This window comes from Stegastes partitus, unplaced genomic scaffold, assembly GCF_000690725.1.
Source record: "Stegastes partitus isolate 25-593 unplaced genomic scaffold, Stegastes_partitus-1.0.2 Scaffold1040, whole genome shotgun sequence".
NCBI classification, from domain to species: Eukaryota; Metazoa; Chordata; class Actinopteri; family Pomacentridae; genus Stegastes; species Stegastes partitus.
The window spans coordinates 189,584-208,034 of NW_007578771.1; the positions used below are offsets into that span (position 1 = coordinate 189,584).

Below are 18,451 nucleotides of genomic sequence, written 5' to 3' on the forward strand. Positions count from 1 at the left end.
AACTTCCGTCCTAGTTCTACTGAAGCAGGAAGCAGAGATGAGAAAGTATCACACATCTGCAAAAGGCAGCCCCCCGGCTCTATTAATAGTGTCATTCAGTTTAGTGGAAAAAATGTGACCATACTTTTTATTCCTCTTATCAGTCTCTGTTGAATGCCTCGGTTTTAAGCTTGTGGTCATGTGTGATCAGTTTACCTCATATCCAGGACTTTCTCTTTCAACAATTGAGTAAAGTCTATTTTGCATGAATTCCTTTTCCATTTGCCAGGTGGGTAATAAAATATTGCCCTGTCACTTGGTAACTTAAGGTCTTTTTAGCCATTAGCTTTGCGTGGTGGTCTCATGGTGGCGCTGTACCAAAGGCAATGAATTACCAAAGTCTGTAGGATTGATCATCTGGGGATCATGAATGTCTTCTGTACAAGATTTTATTGCAATCTTTAGTTTAAGAGATATCTTAGTCTGGAACAAAGTAATAATGGATAAGAAGACTGACGTTGCTATTTATAGGGCTATGCTGCTACCATGCTTGCAAAGACACAAGTTGTTTTTCCCAGCTGGCTTTAAGACATATTGCTAAACAGATGATGGCATTTATTTGTATTTATGCATCCTTCTGTGTTCTTTAAATGCGCCTGTATTGCATTGCATTCCCAAGGAAGTGTCATCTTGTGATATTTATCTTATATTTGTCTATATAGGCTTATGGATGTTTTGCATACATGGTGTGTGCCTATCAGTGTGTTATGATTAGACATCAGATAGTTTTAAAGGACCCATATGCTGAAAAAACTATTTTATTGTGTTTAGTACAAAACTACTGACTTTGTAACCAGAATGCTGCATGGCACTCACATGATTTAAAAACTATGTAGCTCTGCTGTGAATTCCAGGATATCCATATAAAATGATCGCTCAGAGAAAGAGTCTGTGTAGAACTGAACTGAAACAAGGCGTACACGGTTGTGGTAGTGAACCGTCTTTGCAGTATTTTAATTAAAGTTTGAAGGACAGATTTCGAGGACATGTAAGACTTTCGTTGCTTTGCTGAAAAGGGAAACAATAGGGGACCTTTAATGCACCACGCTTCTGTCCCCAGTAACGCTCTCTTGTGGCAGCTGTACTCGAACAGTTTGTGTTCTGGAGGGAGTCCTGAAGGGAGGCGGTGAGGTTTTTATTTGGTTGCACCAGATTCTTACAGTATTTGGCTTACTCCTGCTGTTTCTCCCATCCCGCATATGCTAGCTTTACATTCACCAATCTGTGCATGTGATACTTAAATAACTCAAATAACTGAATACAATCTACGGAGCTGCCGGATCAGGACGATGCTTGGCTGCAGGCTTAAAGTAACTTCTCAGGGGACACATGAGCACTTAGACAAGGACCTCATTCACTCTTTAATAGTTAATATTTGGTGATCTACATCTCTTTTTTTAGATCGCTGATCTCATGTTACTTGTTCCAGCATATTTAAGAATGTGGACAACATCAAAAAAAGTCAGTCGTGTTACTTCGTTTTCATGCAGAGTCCACACCAGTCAAGTCAATAAAGATATCTGGGTGACGCTGCCCTCTTTTTGCTTACAAACATTCGCCTCAGACTCTAAGATCCCGATAAGCACACTGCAGTGCCTGAAGGGGGAACTGCAGCCAAAAGCTGTTGGAAAAATCTGGAGGTTAGGAAAGCACCTGGAACCAGTCCACTCTCTTACTAGGGGTCACTGAGTTTTGTCTGGAGGCTTTCCCTACTGTAGCTGTTAACAATGCTGCTGCTTTCCTGCAGGCTATGGCTACGCACACACACACACTCTCTCAGAGGTCCCAATAGAGTTACAGGGACAAATTTGGAAACCATGCTTAGTGTGAAGTGCCACAAAATGGCTGCCGTTGTACCTCAGGTGGGTGCAGGGTTGTTTGACAAAACACAGGAAGTGTTTTTTAATTTCTGTTATGGCAGGAAGAAGGGTGGGGTGGTTGGTATCAGTTGAAGTCACCCTGTTATCACTTCACATGCACACATCGTTCGCCATGTTTGATCCAGTGAAATGTATTGTGTGTTATTGGCGTATCAGTAGCACTCCGTACAAACAAACGTATACTGTAAGTGCATGTACAGTATTGTGTGTCACTGGTAGATTGCTGTGGAAAGACTGTGTGATGTGGGTACACCAAAATGGGATCAGGGAGGACTTGTCCTGCCAGATATGATTTCATGTCTTACGTAAGCCCAAGATGAGGGCAGAGAAGAATTAACCCTGTGTGTGTGAGGACGTGTGCCTGAGCCCCCCTACATGGTGACATTTACCTAGTGCTGCTGGCAAGGGTCTTTCTATGTGCTTTTTTAAAATCAATTAATGTTTTTTCCCTGTATGTGTGTGTTGTAGGTGGTGACACTGTGGTACAGAGCCCCAGAAGTGCTGCTGCAGTCCAGTTACGCTACACCAGTGGACCTGTGGAGCGTCGGCTGCATCTTTGCTGAGATGTTCAGGAGAAGGTGAGATCTGCAGGGAACTAAAGATGTAGATATTTACGTATGCAATCTTATCTTTGCACTTAGTATTGCTTGAGAGGAGGAAAAATAAATAAAATACAGAAGGGATGGGTTGGAGATGTTACATTAACACCTCTAAACATACAAAAAAACTGCGGCTTTCAAGGACCAGTTAATATTTTTAATGATAGTTGAAGATGTTGTCATGGTGTTCTTTTCTCAAAGGGAGGAAAACAAACACTAACAACAAAACACATGGACCAAACGGGATATACAATATTGGCCAGTTTTTTTGAGAAGTGTGCAGGTGGTGAAAGGAGATGTCTGGTTGCTAAATGTAGGCAAGATTGTCAGCTGAAAAAAGCGTCACAGTATGATCTTCCTGTTCTATGTATATTCCACTCAGCTTTAGACTGAATGCCCGCAGCAGAGGCTAAACAAAGATGGCTAAGAAAGTGTGATTAAGACAACAGCCATGTCAAAATGTGTCCTGGAACCTGAGGCTGCCTGTTATGTGTCCATTGATCTTAATACCAGCTGCTGGGTTTAAACACTTAAAAACAATTTTCTTTTAAAATCTAGCTCACACGGTCAGACATCTAACAAGCATCAATGGACACACGGACGGCACTGATGTTTTGTGAATGGGCCTTCTTTTTTATATGTGGTTATCTAACGTTGTCTTGAGTCCTCACTTGTCTAGTCTTCACTGATTAAATTGGACATAAAGGTTTCAAACATTCTGCAAAAATGAATTTTGCATTTGTGGGGGTGTGTGTATATATATATATTATTAAGTGAGGACATATATTCGGAGGTGGTCCACCGCAAATATTTTAATTGCCAAGTACTTTGTTACAAATAAATAACGATATATACCTCAGCTCTAACCTGTCTTTGCACATCATCAGGGCAAGCCCTTTTCAGCAAACGTTCATCTCCTCACATGCTTGCTAATAACTGTTTTTAAAGAGTGGGGATTTCGAGTTGCTGTGTTAGGAGCATACAAAAACTTGTCAGAGTTCACTGGAATGCATCACTTTTGGTCAGACTCGTGCAGTGGTGTTCATGATACAGACCGTTCTTGAACACCAGACTGATTCTTTACAGGAATTCAGTCAGTTACCTTCTCTGCGAGGAAAAGCTAACGGCAGTCTAAATGAAGTGACACTGAAAATAATGAGTTAGTCTACGTATAGAATCAGAAGTAGGTTATTATATGAAATTAGTCTTCACCAAGTAAACCACACTGGACTGTTGCTATAACATCAGAGCTCTCATATCTTATTAACCTCATGCTGTGGGTTGTTGAAATTCTCTGAACTTCTCTATTGCTGTTTGGGCTACTGCTGTACTCAGTAAACTCACCAGTGTGTTGCTATTCCACTACGTGAATCACCACACCAAGTTAAGTTGAAGCGTGCGCCTTCACCACAAAACCCCTGCTTCCCAGCTCCTGCATATTCACCTGCGCTCTGCTGACTTGGTGAAGTGACCCAGATCTGTTTGAACACCTCTTTACAGCCACTCTTAGACGTTACAGTGATAGCTGTTTGAGCTGGAGGTCCATGTGGGCACTTAAGCCTGATGTATGCTGGTAAAGAGAACTCATGTTGGTGGAGTTGTTGCAAATTTTGTCTTTACCGTCTCCTGCCACTTTATTTTTCTATTATCCTCCCTTATGTTATCTGATCTGGATTTAAACATTTCCCGCATTCGTCTTTTGCTGTTTAAAGGCAACAAAACATACTTATTTTGCGTCCAGTGCCCAGTTTTACAACTTCTCAGTGCAGAAATAGACCTCATTCATCATTCACACTAATGCTGAACCTCCAGTGAAGGTTATGGTGGATTCCTTTCCTGAGTTGATTCAAGTCTTCCTTCATGTCACTTGAAGATCTTCCTTAACGGCTCAAACAGATCTTAGCTCTTATCTGTCTAGTGATACTGAAGCAACATTCTTGCAGCTCTGTGTAAGGTGGGCTTACAACCTAAGTGCTGCACTTGTCCTCCATGTTGTGTTTTTTTTTTCTATAGGTTACAGTGTTCCCACTTTCAGCTCAGTATGAACTGTAACAACGTTGGTATGTGTGTAGCAGAAAATTATATAAACTGAGGCCTAAAACATATTTAACTTACAAAAGTTTAGAAGAATGTAGTGTTTCCAATTGATTTTTTAAAAAATCCACTGTAGTTGTATCATAGTGAGGTAAAGGATTTGAGGTAATTTAAACATCTGATGGTTGAGGTTACTAATCAGTCTATGACTGATATCACTGGTCAAGATAATGTATGAATTATAGAAGGCGTTGACTTCATGCTGCTGAAAATGATCTCCTTTACCAATGGAGTTACCGCGTTTACTGTGAAGACAACAGATGATCAATGACCTATAGGGATTTCCATATACTGTGTATACACCGTCACATGCTCACATCCTTGTGACTAGGTTTGCGTTTGGAGCAAGTATCACCAAAAGCCATCTGTTGTCTCTTGTTTCCCATGATACAGAACCCGTGTGAAGAGATATACAAGATCTTTACCTAGTTTTTCTTCTAAGTGTTGTCCACATTGTCTTCATTGGTGTCAAAGCCTGTTGCACCTCAGTGTTGGTGTTACGATCGAGTTCCACAAAGAGAAGAATGTTTTATTATTTTTTAACATTATTCATTTACTTTTTTATAGATATGTTCCACGGAAAAATTAACTACCAGTAGAAATATTTTTGGCGTCTCTTAAAGTAGTCATATTTTCCTCAGACGACACCTGTCAGATGCCTTGGGAGCAGTCAGCAATCACATTTCAGTTGGCTTATCAAACCATTACAGTAACCCAGGCTGTCTGCTGTGGTTGCAGCATGCAAGTCAAGATTCCACTTCTTGGTATAGGTGTTTGTCAGTTTGTGGTCTAACGAACTTCACACACTGGAGAGCCAAGCTAATAACGGACCCTTTTTCTAAAAAAAAAAAAAAAAATGGAAAAAAACATTCAACTGCCTGTTTATGGAAGGAAAAAAAGACATGGGCGTAAGAACATATTTTATCGGCATGTCATTAAGGTGCCATTAATCTTATGTGCCATAGTATGTATAAAAATGTGTCTGACAGTCGACCATAAACGGAGGTTTAGCCAGCATGTTGCTGCGTATGCCACAGTAGATAAGAACAGTCTCTGTGAGGTAGGGCTGAGTGCCAGGAGGAGCAGTCTTGCTTCCTTCCCCAACCGTCCTCACACCCCAACATCTACAGCCGCACAACAACCCCCGCGCTGCACGTGGGACTCAGTGGGAATGTGTGGGCTCTAGTGGCAAAATGCAACATGGGGAGAAGAAGTAGTCGTGCGGTGTTCGTGACAAATAAACTAGCACGGTGATGAAGGCAGATGCTTCTATGCAGACCTGAGAGGGGGTCGCCGAATGGTTTTATAAATTTACAAACTATAATATACTTCATGAAATTATAAAACACCTACTGAATATCTTTTAGAAAAATGGTTCCATAATGCATTTAAAAAAAAAAAAAAAAAACCCTTAAAAGAATATCTTTTAGAAAAATGGTTCCATAATGCATTGAAGCTGTTCTGATGCTGCACCAAGACAATTTATTAAGTTCATCTGCACGGTAAATTTGTCGCTGCAACAGAGTTAATAGTATATTGATGACGTGTCTCTTTTTGCGTACACTAAAAAATTTTGTCAAACAGTTTAAACACATACACTGTAAACTATCCTGTGTTGTTGATTCTGTCTTTTTAAACAGTGTTATTGGAAGTGTGGTACACCGGTTCAAGTGTCATGGAGGACATGATCTGCTTTGATGTTCTTTGTCCCCTACTTTTAGATCAAGGCCATGGTCAATCCATTACTGTCACGTGACTCAGTTGTGCTAAAAAAAACCACTTGCGCTCTCATTTACCACACGATATGTTCCCTATTTTGTCCTTTTTGTGATAGGTTTATCAGAATTTGAAGAAGTTTCACAACTTAAATTCAAGAGTGTTACTAGTGGCGTTGCTGCTATTCTTTGCCTTACAGGTTGTAAACTGAATAATTCAGGTCGGTCTTGGATAGTTGTTTTAACCACATGTGATGGGAGTTTGGTAGCCTTAAGAAATAGTGGTCAGGGCCGCCGCTATAGCTCAACTGGTTGAGCTGGCAGCCCATGTATAGGGGCTGTAGTCCCGACGCAGCGGTCATGGGTTCGAATCCAGCCCATGGCCATTTGCTGCAGGTCCTTCCTCCAGTCTTCTCCCCACTTTCCTGTCTCACTCTCTACTGTCCTGTCAAATAAAGGCAAAAAAAATTAGAAATAGTAGCCTTTGACGTGCAGTTTGCAGACTTACATGGATGTATGTGCGGCCAGGAATAAAAAGAGGCACTTGGTAATAATTTCCTTCCAGATTTGCAGAATTTTGTTGGTTTGCAACACAGTACTCATTTACATTTAAATAATTTTGCAAGTAAAGTCTGCATTAAGCATTGGCTGTTTGGTTTATCATCTATGTAGTCAATGTCACATTTGCACATAGCGCTTCAGTCGAACCTTTGGCATGTAGAATTGAATGGCATTTGGATCTACAGTCGCTGTTTTGTGCCACATTTCTGGTTCGATCAAATCCGAAATGTTTTATGCTTCTGTGTAATGCCACCTACAATACACAGAAGAACATAATAAATGATACAAAGTCATCAATAAATTCAACCCAACAGCAATAAATACTAACATATATGTGATGTGTGTACCAGAGGCTTGTCCTTGTCTTATATAGTGTTCCTTTAAAAGCAGTCTGAACCTGCTGGCTGTCCTGATAGCAGTGAGCAGTCTCAGTGTGTGTGTGTGTATTGTCTAGGTTAAGGTACTTCTCTCACCCTGACACAATAAGCTGTAAAAGCTGTGGTGTGTATCCAGTATGTGTGCGTTTTCACAATCTGGCACCTGTCCAACTTTGCCTTAAGGTGGAAGGCGAGGCAGGGCCCTTTGATGGCCATGAACAGAACATGCACACAATCTCTATGTCCCTCTCTCTCTCTCTCTCTCACTGCAGGTGATTAAAATGGCTTTTTAAAAGGCCACCTGTCAGAGATTAAAGGGCACCTGGGAGAAGCAGTGAAAGAAAGCGAAAGACTGATTGCTGGAAAGTGCAGAACAAGAGAAGACGAGAAAACACAGTTTATTAGTTTGCAGCACTGTTGAATTTAAGATTATAATTGTTGACAGCTTAGGAGCAACAAACCAGACGTCCCTGCTCACGGTTTGATTTCAGAATAGGTAGGGAACGAATGAATGCATCAACAAGAATAACTGTCTGTGTAAGTAGTCAATTCATGTGTTACACAACGGGTTTGATTTATCTTCCAGAAATGTCAAACATTTACTGCTTCCTTCTCAAATGAGTTGCTGCTTGAGTTCGTTTCATGTTTTTACAAAGCGAATGTCCTCAGAAGATGTTACATAGGACTTTGAATTGGATTTTCTCACATTCTATTGACTGCATGTCATTTTGAAAGTAAGCACTGGTTGCAGGCCGATGTTAGAGCCCCGACTAGCAGCGATGACCCGAATCCATCTTATCACCAGCACCACAAATTTGTTTCCTTTATGACTCATGAAACTTCAAAAGTTCCCCCCAATAGCACCGACTTCACACATGCCACTGTAAAAAAAAAAAAAAAAAAACCCACCCTTTTATAATGACTACATAGTGTAATGAGAATAGTTGTTGTCAAAGGAATTTGAGCAAAGAGCAAGTCTGCATCTGCATGGCTCCGACAGTGTCGAAGTGAGTCACGGTTTAAGTGAATAGAGGAGAGAGTGTCTGTTGACATTCCTCCAATCGAAAAGGTTGAACGTGGTGCATTAATGGGTCCGGGAGAGGCCTCCGCATACTTGTTGACTTTCTCACACTTTGGAACTCAATTGATAAATCCTCAACAGCAACGCACCCTTGCATGCAAATGTGTTTCAAGCGAGCTCCCGGTCTCGCATGTCCTTGCACAGTGCAGGATGTCCATGCGGAGGAAACCACAGTCAAACACACACTCCGCTTCTCTCCAATTCCCACTCAGACAGTTCGACTCTCTCACGTGCAAACATGCGCACACACACGCACATTCCAGAGGTTGTCTCAGTGGAATGTGGGACAGAGCCGTGCTGGCATTAAAGGAAGCGTGACTCAGCTGCCTGTCCCAACCCAGTCTCAGTCCTTTCACTGCCACCACTTGTGTTTGTGCATATGTGTGTGCACGTGTAAATCTCACACTGGGGGGGAAAAATAAAAAAATCCCAAATGCGCGTGTGTACGATTGTGCACCCACACTTCCTGGAGTGCGTGCAAAATGTTGCGCTCGCACTGTCCACCGTGTGTGCATGCCAGTGGCCAGCTCGATGTGAATCCAGTCATCCCCTTCCAACAAACCAACAAACCACTCCAGGTTTAAAAATGGACCTCTTGGAATTATCAGCCCTACTTGTTTTGGCATGATGACTTTGCTGTAGGTGATTTTTTTTTTCTTTTGCAACAGTCAGAAACTGGTTTGGTCTGATCTTAAATGGCTTTCAAAGCTCAGTGCAGTAATTTACCCTGAAAGACCTGCATATGTGGTGAGGTTCTGTTCCCAAGTCAGATGTTTAAAGCTGTGGTGCGAGAGCAAAGAAACACTGAGACATCCTTTAGTTAAGGATACCACTGCTGAATAATTGAAACCAACTACTATCATAATTCCACTTCCGAACCGAAGCATGTGACATACAGTTTGCTGTTACTGTAAAAAAAAAAAAATGTGCAAAACAACCTTGTGTGACTAATATCCTAGTGTCTGACTCTGTAGGAAAGTGTGGGTGTTGAACTATGTGAAGCTTCCTGCAAGTGGGAAAACACAGGGAGCACATGGTGGCTAGCCAGTCTCTGTTGACTTCAGTTAAGTGGGGTGCACTTGAACTGTATCGAGTCCTGGATACACAGGGCATACACACATGCATAGAAGCACACTTATGTGGAAGTATCTGGTGACTAATCATTTTAAACATGGAGAGCATAACAAAAAGGAAGTGTTCTCCTTTTACTGATCCTTGTGCATTCTTACTGCAATGTTTGGATTGAGACATTCAGAAATGTTATTTGGGCCAAAAGTTGTTTCGCGTTAGAACAAAATGATTTTTTCTTTTGCAACACCTCCTCACTTCCTTTCAGAGGAACCTGAGCAGGAAAGTGTAGTTCCCATACCTCTTTCTCTGCTAGAATAATCCAACTTCTCTTTCTCACGCCTTTCCCTCCCAGTTTCCCCCACGCTTTGACACTCACAGAGAGCAAAAGCACACATGAGGGATAAATAGGCTTTTTCTGTCCCGTGCGGCGACCGGCAGACTTGTGCTGATGATGACTACTGGAATTTGTGCGGGTGCCAGGGCAGGCATGGCCGCCCACGGGCATCCAAAGACGGCCCAAAGCCACAGGAACCACCAGCAGCCCTGCTGCCGCTCTCCTCCCTCCTTTCATCCCCACTCCCTCCCTCCCTCTCTCCCTCTCCAGTAGCACTACCAGTACTGCCCCACAATCCTGACTACATGAGATGAGGCTGCGAGTGTGTGGCTGCTTCAAACGTTCACATCAGAGTCACACATTCCTCTTTGCCTTGAGCCAAAAGCTTATATATTAGGGCTGTTCATCCATATGTGCCATGGGAAAGACAGCATTAAAACTCATGTCTGAAGTGGGCCGATAAGAACAGAATCAATTCTGTACACTTTAAACCAAGATGTGTTTTAATCTTTTTTCCGTATCAGTGTGGTTTTTGTGCAGCACAGCATATGAAGACACTGATGAACATATGTTTAAGTATTGGCAGTCCAAATAAACAGTTTTTAATTTCTCTCCCCAGACCGCTATTTCGAGGAAACTCAGATGTTGATCAGCTGGGAAAGATTTTTGAGTAAGTATTAATATATTTTTTCTATTGGCTTTGAGTCCCTATATCTTATATTTTGTTGAGAATGAATGGGGGGAAAAGGTATCCAGGCATTGATCTGTTCATGGAAATCAGCAAAGTCACTTGAATAAAAATTTGAAAACGCATCCAGTGTGTAAATTTCTCCAATTCTCCTGCATCTTGACCACACAGAAGTAAGGAAGGATGTGCCCACTCCTACTTTTCTACCACTAATGCAAAATCTCATTGAATGGGTTGTGCTATTTTCATAAGGTGTATATCATGAGCATCTCTGCCATGCTTAGCAATACTTAGCAAGCTGAGGATCATTTTAACAAAGACTTGGACAGGTAGTGAATGCTGCTCACTGTGGACGGTGAAGGCACTGATGACTGTTGTCCTCCCACAGTGTTGTTGGGGTACCTTCAGCAGAAGACTGGCCACAAGAGGTGGCCCTACCACAGAGTGCCTTCACACCCCGGCCCCCGAAACCAATAGAAGACTTGGTTCCAGACATGGACGAGCAGGGACGGGCCTTGTTAATGGTAGGTAATGGTAGGAACCACTGTCCAAACTAATCCAAGTGAATAGTTGTTTTCAGTGACCTACAACATAAAAATGTAACCATACATTCTTTAGCTCATAATATTGCAGTTTTATATTAATTGACTATTTCATCCTGTTTTTTTTTTCTGTCTCTGCAGCAATTCCTCGCCTTCAATCCCTCCAGGAGAATATCGGCCTTCGCTGCGCTGAGTCACCCCTACTTTCAAAGCGTGGACAGCCACAGCAGAAGTGTGTACGCGGCCCAACCCATCCCCAGCAACAAGCCCACTATGGAGGAGAGGACTGCCTGATGGTCCTCCTTCACCTTTGATCATCCATACAGTGTCTGCAAAAAGTATTCTCTGTACCCCACCTTGGTGTTTTTCATGCTTTACTGCTTGAAGGTTTTTGACGCTGATAGGCAGAAAAAAAGTCACTTTCAAAATGAAGACTAATCAAGTAGAAATGTAGAAGGCAAAATAAGTGATTACAGAAGTATTCACCTCCTCAAAGAAAATATTTAGCAGATGCACCTTAAAGCTTTGAGTTTATGCGGCTAAATCTGTTAAGCTCATCACACGACTGACTAAAAGTTTTCATGTTCTGCCTTAAATCCTTAATTGTCTTATGGTCTGGATGGTGATTTGACCACTTGAGTGTTTTTTTTAAAGCAGTCTAGTGCAGCTTTATGGTTTGCAGGTGGTTTTCCTGCTTCTCCTCATAGTAGCAGAGCTTCCTCTGGGATTTTTCTACATTTTGCTGCATTGATTTCATCCCTATCCTCACAAATCCTTAAGAGCCAACTGCAAAGTCTCCGCAGCATGATGCTACCAAGCCCCAGCTTTGCATAACATGTAGTTTGTTGGTATAAAGGCTTGAATTTAGGGACATCCAGCCACAGAGCCTTGTTTCACTTCTGCACATGGTTCTTAGCAAGCTGACATGTCATGAGATTTTTCAACAGTGGCTTTCTTTTTGCTAGTTGGCCATAGTTCTAGTAATGGCAGGCAGCAGCTGCCTAGTCTCAGTTAGTTGATGCCACCTGCTGGGGTCTGCAAATGTAAATGCATTTAACTTAAAAAAATAAATAAATAAATAAAAATCACATCTTGATCTCTACCACCAACTGCATCAGTGATGAATTATCAGTTGACAGTTCTCTCTTTAACATGACTTTTTTTTCTGATCCTCAGTGTCAAAAAGCTTTATTCATTTTGGTTCCACATTTTATATGAAACAATACATGAAACAGACACAGGGAAGGGGAATACTTTTTGTAGTCCACGTACAAAGCTCCAGGATGTACTCATAAGGAGGAGAGTGAAGATTGTGTCGAGAACACCAGCGCTCTCACCCCTGAACCATGCACACAAGCTGTCCTCCTTCCATGAACTGATGGATTGTTATTGCTGCTTTTAGGTTGTGAAATGTTGATAATTGACTGTGTGTAACAATGCAAAGAGACTTGCATCTCAGATTGACTGCTAGTAGCGGGCGGACAGACTGTCGAGGCCATGAAGCCGAAGCCTCTTTATGACCAAGTGTTTAGCCTTGCAAGAGCCCCTCGGACTGGGGGACTGGACCGTACAGGAGCCTGGATGGACAGCATGGAGTTCACCTGCCTTTATGTTTAACTGTGTGCGTGCGCGCAGCACGAAGATAAACAGTTGAAGCGCACTCACAGATACATACACAACATTTAGTGTGTCCACTGCCGCTGACATAAGCACGCTCATGTACCTATGTACTCATTCAAACATTATTAGGCATCACAAGCCAGTCACTCACTGCCATGTCGTTATCATTCCAGTTTTACCTATAATATTGCTGCCGCCTTGTGGATGTCTGGAGTAACTGCAGACCAGTAGCGGGATTCTAATGGTTTCTGCACTCATCTTCAAGGAACTCATCGTAATGGGCTGATATCGGTGCTGAGACAATGATGAAAGAACTTAGAAATGTTCCTGCCACTTGTGGTGTTTAAGACTTTTTTTTATGACTTTTGGTCTGCCATCACGGACTTTTATCAGTATGAAAACCAATTAATATTTACTATCCAAATGATACAGTAATGCACAGGCTTGCAATAGGTGGAGAAAGTCCCACCAGCACTATTCAACATGAAAACATTTGGCATAGTATTGTGTCACCAATATTCTGTATTTAATTTTAATTTTATTGACAAGTCTTATGCTTGTTACTTGATCTTTTTTTTTCTTTTTTTAAGATGCTGGGGCATACAATATTCTTACACCAATTACACCAACTCATTAGATGATTAGGGAGTTTGTGTAAGAATAGTTTGACAATGTAAGGAATGTATAAAGGATAGGCATTGGTACTATACAGTATGTTGTGCTAGCTGTAAAGTACAAGCTGTAATGATAGAAAACTTTCGATACGTGCATTGTCAGCACATAGATATGTCGTAAAAATGGATAGACGTAGAGTAGCGAGGGTCAGTGGAATGTTGTATGGAGAGTCTTTTGTCCTTTGCAAATGTTGGGTGGGTTCTGTGGGTGCTTAATGGATTTCCTTTACCTTGGATTGCGAGTGACTACAAATTTTATCGTAGTTTTGATAATGAATTAATGCACAAATATTTTGTGTACAGTTTTTGCTTTATTTTCCATTCATGTGCTGTTGTATTCCAGTTCAGTTTTTACCAGCAAGAAAAAAAAAAGAAAGTTATGCAGAGTTGTATTTTTCTATGTATGTAGTAGTTCTTGCAGAACAGTAACATTTTAACACTGGTTTATGTTTTCTTAACAGGTAGTGCTGTTAGCACACACACACACACAGACACATTCTCTGACTTTCTCAGGTTCTTGTTATGGACGTCCGAACCTCTCGGGCACAGTTTGCACATCTCTGGGCTACTAAATGACCACATTACAACCCCTTCAGGTTTTCTTTCAAGCTGTTTCATGATCATGTCATTGATCATAGTCTACTGTCATTCCTATTTATCAAGTATATGTTACTGTAGTCATTACTGTCTGAAGATAACTGCCTGTATAAACTGTTTTTGCCAGCGACTTTTAACTGCTAGATGTCAGAACCCGACAGGAAAACATGTGTAATTGTCTGCTTAACTAAAAACACTGTGTGAATTTTCTGTTTGATAACAACTCAGATCTGGTGTAAGTGATGCATACAATGCAGTGGAAGCTACAAATACATTACACATAGAGGTTTACACTTAAAATAATGACTGCTTTAGTCTCATTACAGTTAATGCAATTACTGTATGCTTTTCTTAACTAATTTGCAATGCATTTCAGTCTCATAACAACTTAAGTCCACGGTTGAACTTTTAGCAGTTTCACTGTTTTGAAACCAACATAGCTTGATCCATCATATCACTTCAACTGGCATTATACTTATGTATTAATGCATTGGTGTCTTATTATTGTGTTGCACCAGCTGAATAAAAAGCAGCTTTTTATGAATGTTGTTTTGGACTTATTTATGAACAGGAATAGCAACGTCTGTTTCATACTGGTACAGACACACATTTTTAAGCAGTTGGGTTTTTTTTGTTTTCGTTTGAGTTATCAGTCTGTTTCACTGTTAATAACTTTGTGAGGCAAAATACGAGTGCCCATAATTGGAACTGAGAGACGTGGCTGCTGAAAATGATGTGGACAACAAAATATATATAGTGACAGTTGTTTCCAGAAGATGGCAGTAATGCAACTCCTGGGATGGTTGCTGTCAACGGTGGCGCTGAAGGAGAGTTAACAGCACCAGAGCTGCCTGCTTCCAAACTAAGATGAAAAGATTGTTGATAATTGGTGCAAGAAAAGATAAGTGTCCAGAATGTAAACATTGCTCAGCATACATCTAAAGAGTTCTGGACACACCCTCTGAGGACATGAAGACAGATGGTTGGAGAAGGGAGTCAAGGAAGCCGTCTATGTTAAGCTGGAACAGCTTATCTCTAAACAGTGAAGGGGGCTCTATGATACCACTTACCAGGTACCAGGTTCTAGACAGGGGAGTGTTGGATTGTTAAAGTGGCCATGACCTGGATGACTGAGAATCTTCACAGACATATCCAAATGATACAGTACTGCACAGGCTTGCACTTGTGGATGTCTGGAGTATTTGTTTATTTTGTATTTTTTTTTAAAACAGCACTTTTTTTCCCAATCAGCTTGGTGTATTCAAACATATAGGATAAACAGCAAACCCTCGCCTGTGGAGGGCAGCATTACGCCTCACAGCCTGCCGAAAATTGGTGAGTAGAAGAAGAAGACATCAGTCTGAAGTGGCTAGATCAATGCTAGCCAGGTAACACTAATGGTTGTTCTTTCTGTTGGACATTTCCTCCCATTAATGACTCGACATGGGCAAGAGAGACAATCGAGTGGTGAGTTATGTTACAGAATTTGAATAAAGTGTAAAGAATTACACGCCGTGACGTTTTGTAAAATCACCAGGATAAACACAAGCAGCCTAGCGTTAGCGCAGCAGTTAGCATCGGCTAGCTGATGTGTGTATGTGTTGGTGGGGGTGTTGTGATGCTAGGGCCTGTACAGTAGGTCAGTGTAGCCACGCTTGCACATACCGAAACGTACACATGTAATTCTTTTGGAAACACAACAATGTGCGTTTAAACTGCTTGTAGTAGCGTCAACAGCGTAGGATGCTACAAATGCTAGCTCACAACATTATAGACTAGTTGTGCGTGGTGAGGCTGCGCAGTGTTTTTTGATGTTTCTTGTGGTCATATCTCGGAATACATCTACGGTCTGTGTGTAGCCCAAGATCACTACATGACACCACACTAATACCAACTAAAAGCCAACACTGGTTAGCTCTAGTGAGGTTTACAAAGCCCAGGGAATTTGGTTAATGCTAGCGGTTTGCTAATGCCAAGTTAACTGTAGTAATGTTGTCACAGGATCTCTTGCTAACGTTTTATTGGGATTTGTAAATGTATTTTGTCAGTATGGTTAATTGCTAACAGACTGGGAGGTGTTGCCGTTTGATCGGATACTTTAACAGCTCATCAGGGGCTCATAACTAACACTGTCATGGCCTAATGCAGCTTTGCTATAAATGAACTCTTTATTAAGACTGTAATGTTCAGTGATTAATTAACCTATTGTAGAGGTACCAATGCCTTTTTTTTAAGGTTTATTAGGGAGATTCTACATTTAGTGCTGTTAAACAGTACAGGTACTGCTTGCTGACAGTGCCGAATAATTTGCTTATTTGAGTGTGTATAGTAATTTCCATCAGAGGTTTATTATAGAAATGCCCTCTGGTGTTTCAGGCTTACATTAACCCCATAGCTGCTGCACGAGCCAGAGGACCGGTACAGAACTCTGGACCGACCATACAGGATTATTTAAGCAGACCTCGACCAACATGGTGAGTGAAAACCAGATCTGCTGGCATAAGTTGCTGCTATTTGGTAAGAAATGAACAAATCAGCCATATCTTTTTCATCTGCTATTTTCATTCCTTCTGTCTTTCAATGTGACAGTTAAGTAGAAGGTTGAGAAGGTGTGCCACTTTCTAGTCTACAGCTGTCCCAGCAAGTAGCCACAACCAGATCTCATATAATAGGCTGACATGGATAAATAAATACGAGGTGTGTCAGAAAAGTTCCAGGACTGGTGTCACAAAAGATATATTTCTAACCCAAACTACAAACTACGAGTTTTCCCCTTCAGATGATCAACCAGCACTTCTACAAAGAGATCCTGCTTTGCTTCATTCAGTGCGCGAGAAGAGGCGAGAGTTGTAGCAAGACAAATCGTGGCTGCTTCACCATGACAACGCGCCTGCTCACAACACCCTGAGCATCCCACAGTTCCTGGCTGAGAAGAACGTCGCCGTGCTGGAGCAACCTCCCTACTCACCCCACCTGGCTCCGTGGGATTTTTTTTCCTCTTCCCCAAGCTAAAGGGGGTCATCAAGGGAATTATATCTTTTGAGATATCAGTCCTGGAACTTTTCTGACACACCTCGTAAAGTGTTAACATAAAAGTGTAGTAAAGCTCCCCACTGCTAAATGGTTAAGGTTGTACTTTGCAATGTTGTAGGAGTGTTTTTATTCAGCTATATTAAAAAAAAAAAAAAAAAAGCCCTCACCAAGTCTCAAGTGTGGCTAAAGAGGTTTTCTCTGTTGTCTGCTTTGACTGAGCCTTGTCAGGTCTCATTTGCATAATGAAAACGCAAAATATTTTTAATGCAGTATTAAAGAGGAAAGAGACATAAAGTATCGATTTCTGGCACCACAATAATGGCCAAGGGGCTTAAGTATATAATAGTTATTATGTGAGATCCTGTTTGTAACTTCTTGATTCTGATACTGGTAAAACAAAGAAAACACTTTGGAGCATTTAAAACAAGAGGTTGGAACAATAATTTCAAACACATCAGAAGACAACTAAGTGTAAATGTTATAAAAATTCAGTGTGATATGTTATGATTCAATGCTCTTTGTCCAACTCTTGAAATACAGAAGGCCGTGAAAGATAGCGTGCACAGAACTTGCAAAAAAGTAACCAAGCCGGTGCTCAGCAGATGGGAGCAGAGGAGAAATCTGGTGTATGCCTGTTTAAACGCTACAACGTTTCTTGACTCTGGAGTCACTTGTGCAGAATCTGTGCTGTGCATGTGAGTCCTTGCTGCAAGTAAAACTTTGCTTTGACTTAAGAGACGACTCTGTGTCTTGATTTGGAGCCGTTAGGACTCCGCTGAAGAATTTTCCTAACAGTGAAATATTCTGCACATCTGTAACAACAAATGTATTACTGAACAAAATCTGTTGAGGTGAAATGTCATCTACATTTTTTATGCACAAGATCCCACAGTTGAAAGTATTCTAAGAGAGTAATATGTAACTCCAACCACACTTTTTTTTTTTTTACAAAAGTGATAGTTTTACTTTATAACATGTATTATAACTAATTGATTCTGTCCTTATCAGGGAAGAGCTAAAGGAGCAGCTGGAGAAGAAGAAAAAAGGCTCTCGAGCCCTGGCTGACTTTGAGGACAAAATGAACGAGGTAAGTTTGTAGCATGTAATGATGCATTAGCTTCTGATAAATGATTTAACTGGGGATGAAAGTATTTACCAAGCAGTTAATCAAGTAATTAATAAATCAACATTATAGCCCACTTTTCCTCATGTCGATAAATAATTATTTTACCGAAGCAGTCAGCCCAGTCTTAAAGCATCATAGCTGCCTTCACTTGGCTATAACTTGAACAACAAATTACATCACACCTTACAAACAACCAATCAATCGCTGTCAGTTTAAGTTCACACAAATGCGGTATTCAGGCTTCCTCATAGCTGCCAACTTTAACCGATGTCAGCGGCCCAATGTGGGAATAACAAAAGCAATCGCAAGTTCCGTGGCGGAAGAACTCATATTGAAATAAGAAGTGATCTGGGCTCGTGTTGAGATAACATGATACAGATCAAAATGATGCAAATACAGGAAGAAAAAAGGTGATGTTGT

General features: G+C 41.2%; 1 protein-coding gene and 1 long non-coding RNA gene across 3 annotated transcripts in view; both read left to right on the forward strand.

Annotated features, from left to right (window-relative positions):
• The window catches only part of cdk6 (cyclin dependent kinase 6), a 36,518-nt gene extending 22,102 nt beyond the window's left edge, over positions 1–14,416 (forward strand). For both annotated transcript variants that reach the window (XM_008295363.1, XM_008295362.1), the window contains 4 exons: positions 2,388–2,497; positions 10,371–10,421; positions 10,828–10,963; positions 11,123–14,416. In XM_008295363.1, the coding sequence (XP_008293585.1) occupies positions 2,388–2,497; positions 10,371–10,421; positions 10,828–10,963; positions 11,123–11,275 (450 nt within the window). In that variant the 3' untranslated portion in view covers positions 11,276–14,416. The remainder of the gene's footprint in view (positions 1–2,387; positions 2,498–10,370; positions 10,422–10,827; positions 10,964–11,122) is intronic.
• Positions 14,417–15,217: 801 nt separating this feature from the next.
• On the forward strand, positions 15,218–17,954 carry LOC103367361 (uncharacterized). The gene is made up of 3 exons (XR_520724.1): positions 15,218–15,339; positions 16,249–16,346; positions 17,914–17,954. It is a non-coding gene; the product is annotated as an uncharacterized LOC103367361 (long non-coding RNA).
• Positions 17,955–18,451: the final 497 nt, after the last annotated feature.